The following is a 17500-nucleotide window of genomic DNA, read 5'->3' as shown; positions in this document are numbered from 1 at the left end:
ACGGGAGGAAACGGGAGGAGAGAACGGGAGGAAACGGGAGGAGAGAACGGGAGGAAACGGGAGGAGAGAACGGGAGGAGAGAACGGGAGGAAACGGGAGGAGAGAACGGGAGGAAACGGGAGGAGAGAACGGGAGGAAACGGGAGGAGAGAACGGGAGGAAACGGGAGGAGAGAGCGGGAGGAAAGGGAGGAGAGAGGGGAGGAAAGTGTGAGGAGAGAGGGGAAGAAAAGGGTGAGGAGAGAGGGGAAGAAAAGGGTGAGGAGAGAGGGGGAGGAAAGGGTGAGGAGAGAGGGGGAGGAAAGGGTGAGGAGAGAGGGGGAGGAAAGGGTGAGGAGAGAGGGGAGGAAAGGGTGAGGAGAGAGGGGAGGAAAGGGTGAGGAGAGAGGGGGAGGAAAGGGTGAGGAGAGAGGGGGAGGAAAGGGTGAGGAGAGAGGGGGAGGAAAGGGTGAGGAGAGAGGGGGAGGAAAGGGTGAGGAGAGAGGGGGAGGAAAGGGTGAGGAGAGAGGGGAGGAAAGGATGAGGAGAGAGGGGGAGGAAAGGGTGAGGAGAGAGGGGGAGGAAAGGGTTAGGAGAGAGGGGAGGAAAGGGTGAGGAGAGAGGGGGAGGAAAGGGTGAGGAGAGAGGGGAGGAAAGGGTGAGGAGAGAGGGGGAGGAAAGGGTGAGGAGAGAGAGGGGAGGAAAGGGTGAGGAGAGAGGGGGAGGAAAGGGTGAGGAGAGAGGGGGAGGAAAGGGTGAGGAGAGAGGGGGAGGAAAGGGTGAGGAGAGAGGGGGAGGAAAGGGTGAGGAGAGAGGGGGAGGAAAGGGTGAGGAGAGAGGGGAGGAAAGGGTGAGGAGAGAGGGGGAGGAAAGGGTGAGGAGAGAGGGGAGGAAAGGGTGAGGAGAGAGGTGGAGGAAAGGGTGAGCAGAGAGGGGGAGGAAAGGGTGAGCAGAGAGGGGGAGGAAAGGGTGAGGAGAGAGGGGGAGGAAAGGGTGAGGAGAGAGGAGGAGGAAAGGGTGAGGAGAGAGGGGGAGGAAAGGGTGAGGAGAGAGGGGAGGAAAGGGTGAGGAGAGAGGGGAGGAAAGGGTGAGGAGAGAGGGGAGGAAAGGGTGAGGAGAGAGGGGGAGGAAAGGGTGAGGAGAGAGGGGAGGAAAGGGTGAGGAGAGAGGGGGAGGAAAGGGTGAGGAGAGAGGGGGAGGAAAGGGTGAGGAGAGAGGGGGAGGAAAGGGTGAGGAGAGAGGGGGAGGAAAGGGTGAGGAGAGAGGGGGAGGAAAGGGTGAGGAGAGAGGGGGAGGAAAGGGTGAGGAGAGAGGGGGGAGGAAAGGGTGAGGAGAGAGGGGAGGAAAGGGTGAGGATAGAGGGGGAGGAAAGGGAGGAGAGAGGGGAGGAAAGGGAGGAGAGAGGGGGAGGAGGTGTTCGTCATCATTAACATCAGGTGTTCCTCTCCACACATCGACAAAGCTGAAAGCCCATTTTTGATATACAAAGTCTAGGCTCATAGAAAAGAGAGAACCCAGAATGGATGAGGAGGCAACAGAACAAAAGGAACAGTAGAAAGAGAGGGGAAACCAATGGCAGGGCCGACACACACAATTGAGGGAGACAGACAAACAAGGGATGTGGTAAGAATGAGGGGTATGGTATAATGCAGGGGTTGGACAAGATGAATACAGAAGCAAACTCTCAGGAAGGAAAAACTGGAAATTTGGAAGGGGGTGATTTAGCGGGGGTGGAAAACATTATGATTTCCGATGGGGGATGATCTGAGATGGTGATGAGCAGCTGTCTTGATAACCTGGAGGGAAGAATGAGATTGAAGAGGATGTGGAAGTCGGTTCCACAGGTAGTAAAAAAAAAAGGAACGAATGAGTGAAGGTGAGCAGTGATCCTGGATTTTGAGAGCTTCACCAGAAGGGGGTTGCTGTTGGACCACATGCACCCTGTAGAACCCTGGGGTGGGTGGGGGAGGGGGGAGTAGACAAAACAGGGAGAGGGCAGAGGGTGCAAGAACATAAAGGAGGCGGTAGAAGACAGCGAGACCACCAACCTGTCTGATGGCAAAGTGATAAGGCCATCGACTCAGCTTCATAGCAGGAGGTTCCAATGACTTTAAATGCTTGGGTTTCCACGGCATCAAGCTAAGCAAGGTGTGAGGCAGGAGTGCCAGCCCAGAGGGGAGGGCAGTCAGTACTTCATCAAGCTGCAGAATGCAGATCCACCAGGATTAACCGTAAGCTTCAAACAAAATGGCTAAAATTTCAGTACAAGATCACCATAAAATTGTGTTTCTGTACAAAGAAGGAAAAACGGAGTGAAATAGCTCACAGAACTCACCTTTACAGGTGTGGTATATATGAAACACAATTAACAAGTGCAGAAAGTATCATCTATAATTGACAAACCCAGGAATGGAATACAAAAAAGCTCTTTAACAAGGATGAGTTGTACCTGAAGATAATGGCCTTAAGGAATAAAAAGATGCCAAAGCATTGAAGCGACAACAGAACTGGCAGAAGACTCAGGTGCCATTCTCCATCCATCAACCATACAAAGGTCATTTTCGAGATCAGGACATGAAGGATGTGTTGCAGTAAGAAAATTTCTTAAGAAAGGAGAACAAGGCTAAAAGGCTACAACATACACAATAACACAAATTGGACTGTCGAACAATGGTCAAAGGTGCTTTGGACAGACGAGTCAAAGCTCCAGTTACAGTATTTAAATCTAATCGAAGATGGTATGTGAGATGATGAAAAACTGAAACTTATAAAGAACCTTGCTTGAAGCCAACAATTAAGCATGGAGGAGGTTCAATTCAAGTTTGGGGGGTGCATATCCTCAAGTGGTGTTGGAAAAGTGCTGAACATTGATGGAATATTAGCTGCAGCAAAGTACAAACACTTTTTAATCCAGCATGCTATACCCCAGTGGTACAATACTTATGGTCCAAACTTAATCTTGCAGCAATATAATGATCCAAAACACCCGGCTTGGATAATTATTTACCAAAGAAAAAGGATGCCTTCAATGCATGGAATGGCCCCCTCAAAACCCAGATCTCACTATTGAAGCTGTTTGGGACTATTTGGACAAATAAAGAGTAAAAAAAATAAAAAATAAAGATTCCGCAGCAACTTCGATGATCTTTGGAAAGTCTTGGAAGAAGCGTGGAAAAACCATTCCACACGAGCATATCACAAAAATATTTGTAAATGTCCCAAGAGTAATTTCATTGGTTTGAAGGAAAAGGGTGGACGCACTCGCAATTTGTTTATATTGTTACGGTTGTGGGTGGGGGTAGATGGAGGAATTTCATTGCAAAGTTAGGATTGCATAGAGTTGTTTGATCCGTGGATGTGAAGGAGACTTCTCGATATAAACGAAGTAGAGAAACTGTGAGCTTCAGTGTTTCTAGTCACCACAAGGGGGTGGTGCTGTGTTAATTAGATAGGGATTAAGGCCAATTTCCCCCATGACCTTTTCCTAAGTTTTTGCATTCACAAGCCAGCAATAAAATAATTACGTTCTAACAACAACAACAACAACAACAACAACAACAACAACAACAACAACAGATCCACACACCCAAGCAGGCAGAAAGCCCTGCCACAAAGGGTGACTGCTGGCGAAGCCATGCTCCCTGAGTGGATGATTAATGGGCGTGACATCAGAGAGCCGGCAGAAGGAGAGTGAGGCTGGTAGCGGGAGAACGGAGAGGACACAGTTGTCGAAGAGCGGAGAGTTGGTGAGGGACGTGGCTGAGAAAGAGGATCTCGTTTTTGCTCTCCTTTTGGCACGACAAAATGGCTGCGCTATTCTTGTGTTTGTGCTGGTGAATTTGCATCGTGCTGAAGCAAGACGCCAGCCATTCATGTTCAGCTGAGCCACGAAGTTGCACGATTATGAGAAAGAGAGGAAGAGGAGCGCGTCTCAGCAAGCTCAGCGTTATCGCGTTGTGTGTTCAAGGAGGAAGGTGGGCGATCGTTGTTAGCAGACCTCATGTAAGAGAGGAACATTCAGCATATTCGTTCATGAAAAGAAACCGCATGGCGATTGGTGAAGTCTGACATTGAATACCGCCTCACGAATTACCTCACGTACATTTCCCGCCCAGAGAGCGGTTCGGTGCCATTTTGGTGCATCTTCTCATGCAGGATGACGCGGCTTGACCCCAAAATTCAATAAAGCCATCTCTGGACAAAGCTAAGTGCCAGAATAAAGGGAGGATTTTGTTTTCTTTTGTTTTCCCCTTGTCTGTATTAAAGTCTGTGTGTAGAGGCGCCTCGACTTTAGGCTTTAATTGACCTCACGTTTTATGATTACACCGTAAATTATTGCCATTGTAAATATTTGATTAGTTTTCATTGAACCCCCGTGTTCATTTTAAGTTGCTTGTGTTGGTTGTTTGTCGTGGGTTCGAGTATAAACCCCTTGTGCTGTGCTTCCATCGTGCACGTGCATTTGTCGCCCATTCCCCTCCCACGTGCGCCATAATCTCAGAGGATCACGTGTTAGTCTCTAAGGAAAACCGCTCAGCAATCTGGTCTGGTCGGTGTTAACCACCCATCCACGACAATTGGGTTGGGGAAGTTAACCTAACCACCAGGGCCATGACAATATCAAGGGATACTGTCGGACCCCGCTATTTGCAGAACCCGTGTATTCGAGGTTTATAAAATGCGACCTGCTTCGACATTCGCCGCTGTGCTTCGCGTATTCAGTTTTTTTTTTTTTGCGTTTTCATGAATCACGAACTGCCAGGAACCCATTCCCCTTTTTATCCATTGAAACAATCACTATTCGCGGATTTTGCTTTTCGCGGCATTTTCCAGGAACGCATCCCCCGTGAATCGTGGGGTCCGACGGTAATGTGCATCAATTTGGTTATCTGAATGGGATTTTTTTTTTTTTAATAAAGGTGCATTTGCATTGAACACAAAGTTTTAGTTTCCTTATGCATCAGAGCAGAAAAATGCAAAATGTCCAGGTATATGCAAGGAAAGAGTGACAAACAAGAAGTTTATCACTCACAGCTTAAGATAGCTGTAGGAATAAACTTCAGATTTCATGGAGATCACAATTCCAAGCTGCAAATTTAATGAACGAATTATTCTGTTATTTAATGAATTTAATGTTTAAAACTGTTTAAAGTTTATAGCTGAATTTAATGTTTAAAGCTCTGTTATTTAATGAAAGCTGCAAATTTAATTAATTTAATGAATGAAACTTCGGATTTCATGGAGATCACAATTCCAAGCTGCAAATTTAATGAATGAAAACATCACGACCGATCTAATTTAACTTGTTCAACAACACGTATTTACACACACAAGAAGCACTTACATCCTTGCCAAGGGCAATTAAAGAGCATATCAACAAGCACCGCACTCACCAGCAAGAGGAATTGAAAAATAGAAAGGGAGGGGGTGAGGGGAAAGGGGGGGGAGAAAAAGAGGAGCAAAATAGGGAGTCATAGACGAGATCAATAGAAAAGCTTTTATGGGAGGAAATAAAATATGATCACCAGTGGTTGGATTGCAGTAAGAGAGCCATTATATGGGGTTACCCACAGCTGACTCCTTGTAAAGGGTTACTCTTATCTTCACTTCGAGAGGCTTAATGGCACTCCAGTACCCTCTGGTGGGCCAGCTCGAGTCATACCTTTGGTAATAATGCTCCGTGACCTCTGGTGCATGATGCTTCGCATAGGTTTTCTTCATGCGCTTCTAAATTGACCCAGAAATAAAAGGAGGGAAGGAGGGATAGAAAAAATAAAGAAAGGTGGAGGGGTTTGACCAGTGACAGGGCAAATGAAAATCCCACAAATGTTACAGGCCTGACCTTCGATAACACATTTAATTCAGATGTAGGCAAAGGCAAAGGCAAAAAAAAAAAAAATTAACTCTGGGGATTCTTGAGCAGACAAAGCAGATGTCATTAACCAGTGTGTGTGTGTGTGTGTGTGTGTGTGTGTGTGTGTGTGTGTGTGTGTGTGTGTGTGTGTGTGTGTGTGTGTGTGTGTGTGTGTGTGTGTGTGTGTGTGTGTGTGTGTGTGTGTGTGTGTGTGTGTGTGTGTGTGTGTGTGAGTGAGTGAGTGAGAGAGAGAGAGAGAGAGATACACAGTCTCAGAATACCGGAGTCACCGGCTCAATAAGGGCATCACACCATTACAATCGTGATAAGCACCAAAACATATTCACTGAAACCTTGCTTGTCGTGGCAACATGTTTAATTTGCCTTCGCCATTGACGTCTCGAGCAGCAGCAAGATAGCAAGCGAGCCTGGAGATGGGGTTAAAACTGCAATCTAAATCGAATTTTCCGGCACGGCCTGGCCTCCTGACTGATACCTGTCAGCGGATGATAAATGACTCAATTTGCTTTGTAATACCGCCTCCTGTCACTACGCCATGCCCCATCCATCATCATCGCCGTCAGGCACACAAAGTCAGCTCGACAGGGAAACCCAGCAGCCGGTTACTGCCAGGCCGCCAGGCAACACACGGAAATTAAGGGCCTTAGCATAAGAATAGTGCACGGCATGAGGTATGGTCTGTCACAGCAAATGGTTGAGATACCCTGTGGTCTTCTCCGCACCTTCCTCCAGGTCCACGCTGTCCCATCCTGTGCCCGTTGCCTCTCGCCCTACATCCTGCCCTCTCTTACTGTACCCTCTAATTTTTTTTTGCTCCATCCCAGTGGCTCGCATTGCCATGCCATGTCGCCCCGAGCCGAAGCAGATGGGACGGTCCGCATGTGGCCCGCTTGTGGGAGGGAAACGGAACGGTGAGCAGCCAAAAGACAAGAGACTCCCCTCGTGGCTTACGAGAAGCCAGCCTGCCATTCAATTAGGAACTAATGCATGGACATCCATCATTCAATTAGAAACTTGTCTGTAGGTGACAAAGGGAACTCGGGAGGGATAAAATATAGATATTCCAACCTGATACTCGAGAGAGAAGATACTCTGCAGCGTACTTGTCGGATAGCTACAAACAAAACGAGAATGAAGTAAATAATTAGCAAGTGCAGATCCAGAACAAAAGCATAAATACTCAAAGAGAGCAAATACGAAAAACAACAAACCATCTTCTGAAGCAACAAAAATGATCGATAAACCAGGGTAGAATGCAAACATCATGCTGTTATGCACACAATGCTCAGAATACTCCACAAATGGACGAGTAACAGTTCAAACGTAGAACAATGGGGGAAAATCACCAACATACGACAGGTTGGTGGTGGTGGTGGTGGGGGTGGTTGAGGAGGCTTTTGTGGACTTGAAAGGTGGAAGGTTATAATGAAGCAAATTGGTCAATCCTACACATGTTCGATCAAATGGAAGACCAAATACTGTGTTGGAGTCATCAGGAGGAACCTGGATAGGATTTGGGTTTCAGCCGCTACTCCACAACCGTCAAACCCATCCAGGCGCAGCCAAGCGAGTCTTACAGAAAATAATTTGTAAGAATTCACTTCTCCCTCGACAGATAGATAAAGAAAGAGAAATTAGGAGCAAAAGAGAGATGAAAGAAGAAAAGTAACAAAGAGAAAAGAAAAAAGCAAGAATTAGAATGAATAAAGAGAAATGTGAGAGAATAGAAACAAGTGTGAAAGGAACAAAGATGTCACAAAGAACCTGGATCGATCGATTTCAGCAGTTACTCCCACAAGCTCCAACGCAGCAACATGTACAAGGTATCAGAGGTCCGTCAGCGGGGAAGCACAGTCCACACCGCATCAGGATATGGTACAAACATAATAAAATGAAAGACCAAATACTGTGTTGGAGTCATCAAGAGGAACCCGAATAAGCAAAGAGCAACCGATACAGGGAATGAGTATGATGAATATGGCAGCAACCAAAAGGTCATGTCTAGTAGCAGACTGCAATTTGAGTCACATCCAATATGGGACTTTTGAAATGTTCTATGAATGCCAATAGGGCCTTTACGCGTGCACTGGGTGTGTGTCTTCGGTGACTAGCTTCAACTGGCTGGGGCACTTTTAACCTGCCGTGGCTGGAGTGAAATCTCGAATTAAAATCGTTTATTCAACATAATTTTCTTCACTTTTAAACGAAAGAGTGGCTATTTCAAAATGCTGAACGATAACTGTCGTGTTCCTGGATGCAAATTGGATGCACGGACATCCTACGATATTTAAATAAGACAATTGTATGTATGTATGTATGTATGTATGTATGTATGTATGGTACATCTGGAAGTCATAGATAAAAACAGGGCTAGCCCGATCTCCACCAAATTTTACATACGTGTTGGTAGTACCCAGGGCCAGGTCATGTGCACAAGGACAAAAAAAAAATCCATCCCCCCACCCTCTCCCATGTAAGGTGGTGGGGAGAGAGGGGATGACTTACGATTTTCACCGAATCTCCACCAAATTTTGCATACATGTTGGTAGTACCGAGGGTAGTTCCCCCCCACCCCGCCCTAACCCCCCACTCTTCTACGAGAGATGGGGGAGTTGGAGAAGCCTACTCACCAATGCTGCTGAAGGGAGCAGGTGTTTCTAGTGTATGTAAATATAAGAAATATCCTATGGTTGAGAGGTGTCGAGTTACTACAGTTTCATATTAATACAAGCAAGTGGCGGCATGCACACACACATGAATCATGATCACACACACACACACACACACACACACACACACACACACACACACACACACACACACACACACACACACACACACACACACACACACACACACACACACACACACCAATAGTCTCGCAACCGCTTCAGAGCAAGACTAATAAGAGGGTGTACGTGTTCATGACCTCGTTGAGTGGATGAACCATCCAAATGAAGGGGCAAAGCAAGTCATTGAGGAAAGGGGGAGGGGGGGTGTTCCACCATGCTTGCATCTACAAATGATCAACATTATTTTAAAACATGATCTCACAATTAGGCCGATTCATAGTCGACTGAGTTGTTTGTAAATGGTACCGGCAAATGATAAAGAAATGCAGATTTGGTTTCACTATTGACATCCCAACTTTCCCTTGTTTTTTCGAGTTGTTCAGCCTGAGAGCTTAATGCTAAAATCACTTCATTTTCCTAATATTCAAATTTTGAACTCATCAACATCAGCAAAAAAAGAATGAAAGAAAGCACTTGCCGATAACCATGTTGTGCCGCACGTAGTGATCCACAGCAAAGCTGAAATCCACGGGTTTTTTGTTCTTCTTCTTATTTTTTTTTTAACTAACAAGATTACAATGATCAGTTTAATAGACCGTAAGGAAATTTATGAATGGTGAAAGCTTTGATGGATTTGAAAATAATAAAAAAGAATTAAAGGGTCTAGGTCATAATTCATCAAATTATTTTTCTGGGTAAAATGTAAAAAATACATTATTTTATTTCGCTTACTTTGCAAAAAAAAGATTAACAAAAAAAAAGTAAGGAATAAAAAAACAAGCCGGTAGGCGATGAGGGATCTGCAAGGATCGAAGCGGTGGATACGATGCTTTTCATTCTGACCGATCCACCGACGAAGATTCATTGCCAAGACGTATTGGTTCACATACAATTGTTCCTCTGCCTGGCAAGATTTTTCCTATTGCGTATTTTGCCAACTGGCACTCCTCATAAAAAATGACGGTAAATAGACACCCGATTTTTGAAGGACTACCATTTGAAAAATAATCGGTTTGCTGGTTTGTGCTGTGGAGCCTCGCGTTGCAGGCACACACACACACACACACACACACACACACACACACACACACACACACACACACACACACACACACACACACACACACACACAGAAAACAGGATAAACTTCTCTCAATGCTCTTGTTTGACCACACCTCCTGAGCCACACAATATTTTTCATAAGCCACGCCCACTTTCCTAAGCCACTCCCACTTTTCATCAACCACATCCACTTTCCCTAAGCTCCGCCCACTTTCCTAAGCCCTTCATAAAAATGGCGGTAAATAGACACCCAATTTTTGAAGGACTACCATTTGAAAAATAAAACCTCAATCAAAAATCGGCTTGAGTAAAATTTTCTAAATATCTCGAAGTGTTTAATTCCGAAGTCTCGTTTCTCTACATTCAAAACTGAAGGACAAGTATTGAAAATACTGTACGCGGTTTTTCGGCTGCTGCACAGCAACGGGTGGTTGCTAGGCAACGAAATTCAAACGCGCACATTCCCAGACCATATGGCACCTGTTCGCAAAGTTTCATCGAAATCGGTTTGCTGGTTCGTGCTGTGGAGCCTCGCGTTGCAGACACACATACACACAGACAGAGACGGAAAACCCGACAATAAGGGATATCTCGCATATATAGCGAATCCAACAATCACCTGATGTGCTTTTCAGGAGACATGGGTAAAGTGCTGGCTTTTGTGGAGAACCCTGGATATCTTTTGGTGGCAAGTTTCAACTCAGTTTGAGTCCCAGTAGAAAACGTGACTTTTGAAATGACATAAACCGCCCCAGAATTCTGGGCACGTGTGTACAGAAACCCATAGAAATGGGGATCTTCAGGGCATGTGAACTTCTATTGTTCGTGCGTGGTAAGGATTGTTACCTAAAATGGCTCACAAAGCCTTTAAAAGAAGCCAAAAATACTTGTAAAAGTACCGGAGAGAAAGGGATTTCCTCTGCACATTGAAAGAGTTTGACGAAGACAACGTATCTGGTTTGGGTGCTTCTGGATACCGATGGGAAGGTCATATCTGGGGCTTGTGATTGCACAGAGTAGTATAAAATCAAATAAAAAATGATGACTTTACTATCAGTCAGGTAGGGAGCAGCAGTTCACATGCCCTGAGGTCAGGTTAGGTCACGTTACGTTAGGTTAGGTTAGGTATGGGAACATTCGCCGGAGCAGCGCGTCGCTGGGTCAACTTTATGCCAGTACTCCAGAGGCCTCTGTTTGGCCATCCCCCAGGCAGATGTCTGGCCAATCCCCATCTCCTTGAGATGCTGATCATCCAGCGGTCATCGCATTGGCCTTCACGAGGCTCCCTCGCTGAGAGAATCTGGTGGGCAGGATCAGCGTCAGGAAAACAAGCCACATGTCTACACAGCGGCAGCTGACGCTCATGGACCATGCAGGTAACAAATCTCATCTGAGTCACTCTCAGCAACCGCTCGTTGGACACAAAGTCCGACCAGCGATAGCCAAGGATTCTCCGAAGAGACTTGGGACCGAAAGAGTTAAGTCTTCGTCTCAGATCCTTTGTCAGAGTCCAAGTCTCACATCCGTGCCCCGAGGGATGTTATAAATATATTGTTCGTTTGGTTCTGAGGGCACAAGCGAAATTATACATTTTGCATCTATTGCTAAAAGTGTGTGTGTGTGTGTGTGTGTGTGTGTGTGTGTGTGTGTGTGTGTGTGTGTGTGTGTGTGTGTGTGTGTGTGTGTGCGCGTGTACGTGTACGTGTGTGTGTGTGTGTGTGTGTGTGTGTGTGTGTGTGTGTGTGTGTGTGTGTGTGTGTGTGTGTGTGTCCACATCTATATATTATCCATCCATTGGGACCATACTCTGTACAGAGCGTCGGTGCTGCCCAAGCAGTCTCCTGCGCTATTGGGCACAATATCGCCACTCTGATGCAGGATACTCGAATGTCTCAATCACCCCAGCAAGCTGGTAATAATTTTGCCGACCTCAGAAGGATGACAGGCTGAGTCCCACCATATTGTCCCACCATCCCACCATACCCCACCAGCCCTATTGGACTGAAATGAAAAACATGAAAAATCTTCTTCTCCAGAACCGCTTAACAGATTGATGCAAAACTTCATACATGTGATGGACTAGGCATGGGGAATATAGAGGGTGGGCCATGTATCTATTCCTGCTTTTGAACCCCTGTAACTCTGTTGCTAAGAAACAAAATCAAACAAAATATTTACAGGATGTAGGTGCATATTTCAAGTTTTTGTGGTTAAAATGTTATTGTATTCAGAAGTGAACAATATTCCTGAAGAATTTCGACACGATTTCCTTTATTTTAAAGCAGTGGGTTGTGTGCATCCTTTCGCAATACTCCAAGACCATTTTCTGTCGCATTCTGACCGTAATTTTTTTCCAAAAGCTGCTTGAATGTTCATAAAAATAAAAGGACTTCAAGTCTAATGTAGGGGTGCAGGGAAGGTCGCCTCAAAACCAGCTGTGACAACGACCAATACGTGTGACCGGTTGTTTATAAACACTGGGAGAAATGGACTCGTGTGCATACAAGAAGGCTTTGGATGACTTTTTAATGAAATATAAATAATATAAATATTAGGAAGCGTAAAATTAGGAGGTTTTATGGGATGGACAGAGATTTAGCTTGAAACTGGTGGAGGGGAAATAAAAGATTATTTTCTGATCAGTAGAACAATTGAAGTTTGATGATGCAGCCATGCCGGTGAAGACTGAAGAAAAAGTCAGAGGGAAAAGGCGTGATATAATTTGATGTGTGTGCATTTGCAAAAACTTTTTTATTTATAATGACAATGACATTTTAAAGCATATTTCAATGGGCCATTTGTAAAAGAATTCCAAAGGATGGGAGAGGCTATTTGAACTGCCCATGTATCAATGAGTGTGGGCTCACACACATATCTATTGTAACATAGATCTACCGTAATCGTTCATTCTCAGATCTACTGTAATCTATATACCCCAGCAGGTATATGGTGTTATATATATATATATATATATATATATATATATACCCCAGGTGTTAGGTATATGTAATCTATATACCTAACACCGCATGATTAAATGCCCTGTCTGGTTTATATTGTCATGGTGTCAGTTGGTAGAAAATAAAAATCTTGAATATTCATTCTGGCTGAAAAATAAATAAATAAATAATCGAAATGATAAATCCGCTAAGTGGTGAAGTCTGGCGTCTATGATGATAAAAAGATAATATCAATGAACATTTTTGTTATCATAATATATGCATAATTGCTGACTACCTTGTTTCAAAAATAGTATACAAGTGGAATGGTTATGTACATACAACACAGTCACTATTATTACTGGTTTGCAGGTTAAAGCAATATGGCACAGCTCTTAAAGAAAGACTCCACCTTCAGGCTTTAAGGAAATAAGGCAAAGATCTTAAAGGAAAAGAAAAAAAATATGAAACTTAATCACAACATATTAAAAATATACCATCCAAGATGGGGAATCCCCCGCCATTGAATGAAAAAGGTCATACATATTCCAGATAATGAGGGAGGTGAATTGGAAACAAGATACCATTTGGTCATCATCTCGAAAAAGTTCCCCAGGGGTGAGGAACGTAGTAACCAAAAATAATTGAAATCAGATAAGCGGTTTTCCATTTATTACAAAAAACATTTTTTCAAGATGGCCGCCCCCATCTTGGATCCGGCTATGCCCAAAATCAATAGGGTTCTTCCTTTTCAGGTGGTACATGTGTGACCCAAATTTCAAATCGATATGGCGAACAGTTTATGAGTTATCGCACTCACAGCTATAAATGTTGACGCCCAGCCAGCCTGACGGACGGACGACCCGGGTGACAACAATATCCCCCTTCCGCCATGCGGCGGGGGATAAAAAAAAAAAAACCAGAGAGTTCACAGAACACCATACAGCGTCTTTAAAATCATGATTTCATTTCAATCAAAATAAAATTATGATTTTAAAGATGATTTAAAAAAATATTCTGGAAGTTTAGCACAATTGAAAGTCTTATACATCAGGCCTATTTAACATGAGCAAATACAACCCATCGCTTCGGTGATGGGAATATTAAGGGGATTGGTGGGGGGAGAGAAAGAGAGAGAGAGGAGAGAGGGAAGGAAAGAGGAGGGTGGAGGAGGGATGGAGGAGGGATGGAAGGGAGGAAGGGAGGAAGGGAGGAAGGGAGGAAGGCAAGGGTAACTATGATAGAACTAGATGCGACTTCTAATGGACAGGCTCATGCATCTAACAATGGGTAACGACGGTTTTTATGAAATACCCGGGTCTATGCTGAGGGAGAAGCTAAATGGCAAAAGGTTGCAGGTTTACAAACGAACAAAAGGTGTTTGGGAAGGAAGAAAGAAGGAAGAACACCGTAAAGATTTTTGTGGAAGGTCAGGAGTTTTCTTGATTTGATGTCTCACTTATTGATTTATGATGGGGGCCAGTTTATCATTCCACAGCTGTATTGGAACACTGACACTGCGAGTTGGTTTATGGCTTTGATTTTGTTTCTTGGGGGAGAGGTATGTTTTCAGGATCAGCTTTGTTCTACACAGGTATTCTTTGGTGATTGTTTTGCACATTTGTTTGTGACATATTTGGTGGCCCTCTTCTACTCTAAGGAATTTGTATGATGCTTTGCTTTCTAGCTGCTGTATTGTTGTTTCAGGTCAATTTTAATGTTGTCTGTTTTTGTTGGTTTACCCTATACAAATGTGCACTTGGCGCACTTATCTAGTCCAAATTCCTTTTAAATGTCCTCAGAGAAGTGTTTTCCTAGTTTTAGCTGTTCTGGACATTTTCCGTCATTTGGTGAGAAGAGCTTTAAATCATCCATGTATAGTAGGTGCGTCACCTTTCCTGTGTCTCTGTGTGTTCATTTATTGGTTGTTAGGGTGCATCTGTGTCATTGTTTGTTGATTAGGTCACTCAGTGAGTCCAGAACGAGACAAAGCAAGATGGGGTGGAAGACTGTCTCCCTGGAAGATCTCACGCCGTATCTTCACATCTGGCGTTTCAATATTTCCTTCTGAATGCTGTCATATCAATGCGATATTCCAGAGCTCCGTTGCTTTCTCAAACAGTTTATCTTGGGATTGATTTTGGATATTTGTATGCATTTTATCATCCATGAATGCGAGACACCGTTGAAAGCTTTCTCATCATCTACCTTGATTCTTCACATTTTGAAACTTAATTCTTCACATTTTGCAATTTTCAAGTACGGCCTTGTTCGGTAGTCGGTGGTCAATCATTCCATAACAACCTCTCTCACATCGCTTTTGTTCTGCCTTCAAACCTCCTTGTTGTGTTCGGTGATGGTACTTCATTTCTGTAATCATTCATGTTTGAAATTTGTTTGTTGTTGGTGGACATGTTATTGGCCGGTACTTGTGAGGAAGTTGGGTTTCTTCTGATTTAGGGATGACAAATGTGTTTCCTGCTAAGAGCCAGTCATCCATTGCCTTTTCCTTTTCGATCAGTTCATTCAATCTCCTGGCGTAGTGATTGTGGGGAGCATCAAGATGCTTTAGCTAGATGTTTGCAATTACATCTGGGTCTGGACCTTCAACGTTTGGCATTTTTTTGAAATTGTTTTCTAATTTTTTTTTCTTCATCAATAACCACTGGGGGCATTTCCTCCAGATGTTACTTCTTCTTCTGTTCCAAATCTGGGATCCATTCTGCTTCCTTGTCATGTTCCTTTTGACCATCAAAAATTAATTTCCATAATTTTTCTAGCTTTTTCTTTTTCTACCTGTCTCCGCCGCTTCCTCTGAGCGGTCATTCTCTACCCTTCGCCGCCTCAAAACGTGGCTACGGAAAAATATGACTCAGAGACGACTGATACACCTGACTATACTGCACGTCCACAGTGACATTCTTGATCGGATGGACATTCAGCCACTGATGAAGAGATTTATCGACAACACACCAGAAGTCCACATTTGGAGTCTTCAAATAGGCAAGACAAATTATTATTCATTTTTGCTTATTGCTGCTGTCGTGCAGAATCTGTGTAATGGTCAATATCATGTTTGTGGTATGGAGCGAGAGGTGTTTGTGTGCGTAACCGATATAGTGTTACGAATTTGGAAACCTATCGTACACAACATTCAGGTCCTATGGATTAGTTATATCGGTAAGTATGTGTTTTATAGATAGCTTCCTTTCCCTTGTCTAATGGGTAAATAAATGTCCATGCGCTGTGATTTATTTTTATAGTTAGGATTCTTATTGGAAAATAAATCAGCACGACAATAGAAACGACCGTTACAACAGTGCTGCAGAGAATGAGAACAACCCTCTGCTCCGGGATTCGCCGCGGCCCGAGGGGTCGAGCCGGCGGAGCGAATAAAAGGAGAGTTTCCCCCATTATTGTATAAATAAACCCCATTTGCTGAATGTTTCAGCTCGTTCGTGTCCATTCTTTCATTGACTGAGCGTGCAGCGTGTTGGAGAAATAATAAAAGCGGTTATGGCTGTAAGGGGACATTTGGACCGACGGGACTTTGGTGACCGTCCGCTCGGGTCACACGCGGTTTGAGTACGCTAAGCGGCTCGTTCCGTACGGGTGCCGTCGAGGGTGTGAAGACTCGGTAGATCGCCACGTGGTCTCTTGGTATTTTGAAAATTGGCGAATAACCCTGTACCACGTGGTGGAAATATTGACCGTTCACTGTACAAAAAGGGACCCGTACTTTCCGGAGTTTTCTGAAGAAGTATGATTTGAATTCCGGGCGATCGGTCGAGCCGACTCTGCAGCTCCATCTTGCGGTCGTGCTCGCGCCGACGTCCGGCCCCACAACAATATAGGCCTATTAGATCTTTTTGGTGTGTCAAACGATGTAAGGGCATGCGTGCCATTCGATTGGCCGTCAAGCTGTTTACATTGTGTCAGAGCGCGAACGTTAGTTCTGGTGTAGCTTTCCCCTTTACCTCTCAACTTTCCAAATACAATAAGTAATCATTCGACTGTAAATTTCAACACATTGTTGGTAAAATATGTCTTTGCAGTGCACATCTTTGGAGAGAGCGAGAGAGAGCGAGAGAGAGCGAGAGCGAGAGCGAGAGCGAGAGCGAGAGCGAGAGCGAGAGCGAGAGCGAGAGCGAGAGCGAGAGAGAAGCGAGAAGCGAAAGCGAAAGAAAAGCGAAAGAAAGCGAAAGCGAAAAGCGAAAGCGAGAAAAGCGAAAGCGAGAAGCGAAAAGCCAAAGAAAGCGAGAGAGAGCGAAAGAGAGAAAGCGAAATGAAAAGCGAAAGAAAATGAAGAAAATAAAGAGAAAATGAAAGAAAATGAAAGCAGAAAATGAGAAAATGAAAATGAAGAAAATGAAGAAATGAAGAAAATGAAAATGAAGAAGAAAATGAAAATAAAGAAAATGAGAGAAATAAGAAGAAAATGAAGAAAATGAGAGAAAAATGAAAATGAAGAAAATGAAGAATAAGAGAAAATAAATGAAAATGAAGAGAAATGAAAATAGAAAATGAAAGAAAATGAAAATAAGAAAATGAAGAAATAAAGAAAATGAAGAAAATGAAAATAAAGAAAATGAAGAAAATGAAAATGAGAAATAAGAAGAAAATAAATGAGAAAATGAAAAAATGAAGAAAGAAGAAAATGAAAATAAATAAGAAGAAAATGAAAATGAAAGAAAATGAAAATGAAAATGAGAGAAATGAGAAAATGAAAGAAATGAGAGAAAAATGAAAATGAAGAGAGAATGAAGAAAATGAAGAAAATGAAGAAAATAAATGAAAATGAAGAAAATGAAAATGAAGAAAATGAAAATGAAGAAAATGAAAAATGAGAAAAATA

General features: G+C 43.7%; 1 protein-coding gene across 8 annotated transcripts in view; it reads right to left on the bottom strand.

The window, feature by feature from the left end:
- Window positions 1–17500, bottom strand: part of CDIN1 (CDAN1 interacting nuclease 1) — a 193853-nt gene that overhangs the window by 165524 nt on the left and 10829 nt on the right. For 4 of the 8 annotated variants that reach the window (XM_085856330.1, XM_085856327.1, XM_085856326.1 and 1 more), the window contains exons 2-3: window positions 6921–6966; window positions 5640–5704 (exon numbers count right to left, since the gene is read on the bottom strand). The exons of 2 other annotated variants lie outside the window; for them this stretch is intronic. In XM_085856330.1, coding sequence (XP_085712456.1) covers window positions 5640–5698 — 59 coding nt within the window. In that variant the 5' untranslated portion in view covers window positions 5699–5704; window positions 6921–6966. Of the gene's footprint in view, window positions 1–5639; window positions 5705–6920; window positions 6967–7616; window positions 7642–17500 lie in introns of those variants that run through there. 2 more of the 8 variants (XM_085856329.1, XM_085856332.1) reach the window with 2 other exon arrangements.

The sequence above is a fragment of the Eptatretus burgeri genome, chromosome 15 (genome assembly GCF_056783735.1).
Source record: "Eptatretus burgeri isolate ZD-2024b chromosome 15, Ebu_testis_v1, whole genome shotgun sequence".
NCBI lineage: Eukaryota > Metazoa > Chordata > Myxini > Myxiniformes > Myxinidae > Eptatretus > Eptatretus burgeri.
The sequence above is the reverse complement of the archived record's forward strand: the minus strand, read 5'-3'. Positions and strand labels throughout refer to the sequence as shown.